At 31.0% G+C, this 4,357-nt stretch overlaps 1 protein-coding gene across 1 annotated transcript in view; it reads right to left on the bottom strand.

Annotated features, from left to right (window-relative positions):
• Window positions 1-2,593, bottom strand: part of LOC105625108 (protein YIPF6) — a 3,739-nt gene extending 1,146 nt beyond the window's left edge. Inside the window, exons 1-2 of the mRNA XM_012206450.1 lie at window positions 2,561-2,593; window positions 2,273-2,401 (exon numbers count right to left, since the gene is read on the bottom strand). Coding sequence (XP_012061840.1) covers window positions 2,273-2,401; window positions 2,561-2,593 — 162 coding nt within the window. The remainder of the gene's footprint in view (window positions 1-2,272; window positions 2,402-2,560) is intronic.
• Between the last annotated feature and the right edge of the window lie 1,764 nt (window positions 2,594-4,357).

The following is a 4,357-nucleotide window of genomic DNA, read 5'->3' on the forward strand; positions in this document are numbered from 1 at the left end:
ATATTATATACAGAAAATTCTTCAGTGCTTGTTATAAAAGAATGACAGTTTATTATATTGAATAAATGTGAATATAATTCTTGAATTATCTATATGTTATTTTTCAGTTGAAAAAATATTTTGAGATTTCGTTTTAAACATTTTTTCCTTGAGATACCTTATTCAAAGCAGCAAATTTAATTAGATTAAAATTAAAGTTTACATAAACGAAAAATTTTCATGAAAGTTTATCGGATATGAGCGGTGCTCATGTACAGTATGTTACTTTAGAATGTAATTCATTACAAATAAAATAAATAAATAAATAAAATAAATAAATAGTGATATTGAAAAATTATTATTATGTCTTAATTCTGTTTCTACGAATGTAAAATTAACTTTAAAAGTCTTGATTCAATTTATTCTTTATCTTTCTCAAATCAATTCTAAGAATTTCAAGAAGAATTAGAAAAAGATGAACAGCAATTCAAACAAGATCAAAGTTAATCGTACACGATTCGTTGCACCATAAAAGTCGATATTCATAGTCGGTTCTTATTTCAAGATCGTAAGCAATGTGTTAAGATGGTCTATAAGGCGGCCATCTGATTGGTTCGTACACCTCAAGATTGAACTTAAGATAGTTTTGAATATAAGAACTGACTATACATACCGAAATGATTTTGTGTAAACAGATCAAGATTGGCATCTTTTTTCATGACATAATGAAATGGTCTGTGTTTCTTTTCGATCTTGTTGTTTCTTTAAATTTGAAAGTTTGTTATTCTCCATATATATTTCTATTTGAAATTTTATAGTTATTCACTATTGAAAGTTTTTAACAAGAGACACAATGTAATCATTATAATATATAAATTTACAGGAAATTGTTTTCACATTAAGATCCTTTATTTTCCAATTGTTGTATTGTTCACATCGTGGTTTAAAATGAATATATTTTAATACTGAATCATTTTTATCTTGATTGTTTGTCAATATTAATTCTCCAGAGCTAATGATGAGTATATTATGATCTATTCAATTATATTCTTTGTTATATCTGCAAATTTGAGAATCACTGTTACAAAAATAAACTTCATATTCATTTTTTAAAATACTAATTATATCATTTTGGTTTCTTGAAAATAATTAGTGCCTTTTAATTTCAGGTTAGACCTCGTACCAGCTCATCTGTATCGCCTCACCTTTTACTAGCACTTAATATTTTTTTCTTTTTTTTGTAATTTTAACATCGTTTAAATTTAATTTGTAAGTGCATACAATAAAATTATTATTGTTATTATAAATCAATATAGATTCATAAGTTTCACGAACCCAGCATTAGTAACTGTATTACTGTATTAACTGAAGTTCTACAATGAGAGGAAGTCTAATGCATGATTTACAATGGACAGTAACAATAGTTGATTAAGGAGTAAAAATCGACCAATCATAGTTGATTATTTTTCTCGCATTTAATTATTAGTCGATTTCTACTCGACGCCTACTCCTTAATCACTACTGCAGTGTAGATCATGCATTAAGTAGTCCATAAGTGGTCCTAAGTCTTAATCAGTGAAGTTGCCAACTTGTACGACTAGGATTAAAGTTGCACCAACGTTACTTTGACTTTAAGCAAAACTTAAAACTAAGAGATAGGGTCTAAGCACAAGAAGTCTCCAAGAGACTGCAATAAGTCGTATGTCATACATCGAAGCTTGTACGTTACTTACGTCGATAACTTAAGTCTCCAAGTGTTACGACAATTCTTGTGCTCAGATCCATAAGATCCGACCGTGTAAATGTACAACATACATATGGTAGCGCCAATTATCGGTCAAAGTTAAATGTTATGAAAATAATAAATGTTGTTAATTTTTACATTTAATTATCAGATGTGATTATTGCGTTAAAACATTCGGACATTAATCACAATCGATCTAGATGCTAATAACATAAATATGACGAGGAGCCGAAACATTCGGACATTCCTATATATATATATGAAACAACTCCCCTACAATTAATTTGTAAATTTATTGTGAAAAATATTACCTCAGCCAGAATAAAACTCTCGTTTTAAAGCAAAATAAACACAAGAGAGCTTTAAGCTCCCCTTGCTTAAAGTCAAAGTAATATTAGTGCAATCAGGCCTAAGACTAATTAATACTTTTGATTACCGATTCATTGCAGAACCCCCATTATAAATTTTAATGTCAGCTTCAAAATTATACAAGGATAAAATACTTCATTGTGCAGTGTCTATGTTTCTTGTTAGCAAAAATCTACTTACAATTGTATCTTTAATAGGCTCGTCTAATGTATTAAATTCTGGTTCTCCTAAAGTCGACCTCTGCTTTGTTCCAACTGTCATCTCACCCTCAACATGTTGAGGATCAACAACATATGTGACATCATACATCTGTTGAATGTAATAAAAAATTGAATGCAACATATGTTTGTTGTACAAGAATATATCTATGAAATCGTATCCTTCGATTATATTCGGCACAGCAAGTTTCAATAAAGACATCGGGACACGATGACATGATTTTGATAAATCATAGTGGATGATACTTGCGTCAAGCTTCGCTTCGCCATCCATCGCCGCCATATTCGCCGCTAACTGGCGTAGAGTAGAATCGTTAATCGGAGCTAGGATAAAGTATAACGTCGACGATCTCGCGAGCGATGCGCTCCAAACATATCAAGGAAGAGACGTCGTGCCGATCGACACGTCGTTGTCCGCGCACAATAAGCTCGCGATAGAACAGAACGCCCCTCAGCTCGCCTCATTCGCACTACGATTCGTAATTGTCGGCGATAAAGCCGTTACCGTTGAAGCCACGCTGCATTTATCGATTGCGATGTCGCGTGCAAGCGTTCCTCCGGAACTGCGAATTCAACGTATTGAGAATATCGAGACTATCAACATTGACTCTCAATTTGATTTGAAGGACCGAGAGACGCCCGAGAGGAGAGAATGATGACTCCAGACGGTTTGGTACATTGACAGGTGGCATTAGTGTCGCCAGTGATGGAATTGCGGTGTGGCCGCAGTGAGATATATCAATCAATATCGTTGGTTAATACTCTTTCGACGGTGCCTCGACAGAGTGAACACCGTTCGGCGACATCGTTGCTGACTGGATGATTTTCATCGCGATGCTTCACGCATGGACGAGTCGATTGTCGCATACTTTTCTTTACGTTGTCGTGGTTGTGTCAATGTTGACAATACTCGCTCATGCGCAGCGGGAAATCAGGAAAATCGCCGAGTCAGCCGCGAGCGAGTCGCGAAAGAGCGGCGAATCCAAATCAAGACTCAGCGAAGAACTGTGTACGTGTTAATAATAAGTTGAGCTTAACTTTTTTCTTTTTTTTCATCATTTTTTAGTGTTCCCTGATGACAATTTTTCATAGAATTTTTCATATAATTTTTCAGAATTTCTCTATAATTTTGTAACTTTCTCACATTTTTTATTACGAATTGGAATATTCTCAGAAAAACCACATCTTTTCTCAGAATTTTTTATATATGTTAATTATAAAATATCGTAAGATTTCTAAGATTTTTTGTAATATTTTGTATAATTTCTGAAATGTTACAAAACCTAAAAAATTTAAAAATACTTTTTAAAAATTATGGGAAATTTCAGAATATTCAGAATTCATGATTATATGAGAAGTTCTGAGAGAAGATGTAAACTTTCCGAATATTTCTGAATATTTCTGAAAAATGTTTCAATTCGTGTAAAAATTATGAGAAAAATTTTCACCAGTTGTCATTCAGATGCACTTTCTTTTCTATTTTTTTTAGCGGTAGCCTTGCACGTGCTTGCTTTAAATACGCTCTTAAAGAAAATTTTTCTCACACTCAGAATTTTTGTACGAATTGGAATATTCTTTAAAAATATTTAAAAAGTATACCTACGGTATATATTTTTTTTAATTTTTCATATATGTGAATTCTGAAATATTATAAAATTTTTAAGATTTCTTATTTTATATTTCTGAAAAAGTACCTCTTAAGCTCTTTTTCGAATTTTATGGATTTCATTTAGAAATTATAAAATGAGAAATTTTAGAACATTTCAAAATTTACACATATGAAGATTTCTAAAAAAATATATTTTCTTGGTATTTCTAAAAAGTATTTCAATTTGATTAAAAAAAATTTTTTTTAAAGTTACGAAATTATTCAGAGCTTTTGAAAAATTCTAAAATTTATACAAAAATTCTAAAAAAGTATATGAAAAATTCTCGTTAAAGAGAAAAAATATTTGCAAAAAGGCAAAATGTGAAAAGATATATAGTTAAAAAGGATAGAAAGTTTGTTCTTTGTAGCTGAATTAATGTACATTTGTTGTACTTAAAA

The sequence above is a fragment of the Atta cephalotes genome (genome assembly GCF_000143395.1).
Source record: "Atta cephalotes unplaced genomic scaffold scaffold00108, whole genome shotgun sequence".
In the NCBI taxonomy this organism is placed as follows: Eukaryota; Metazoa; Arthropoda; class Insecta; order Hymenoptera; family Formicidae; genus Atta; species Atta cephalotes.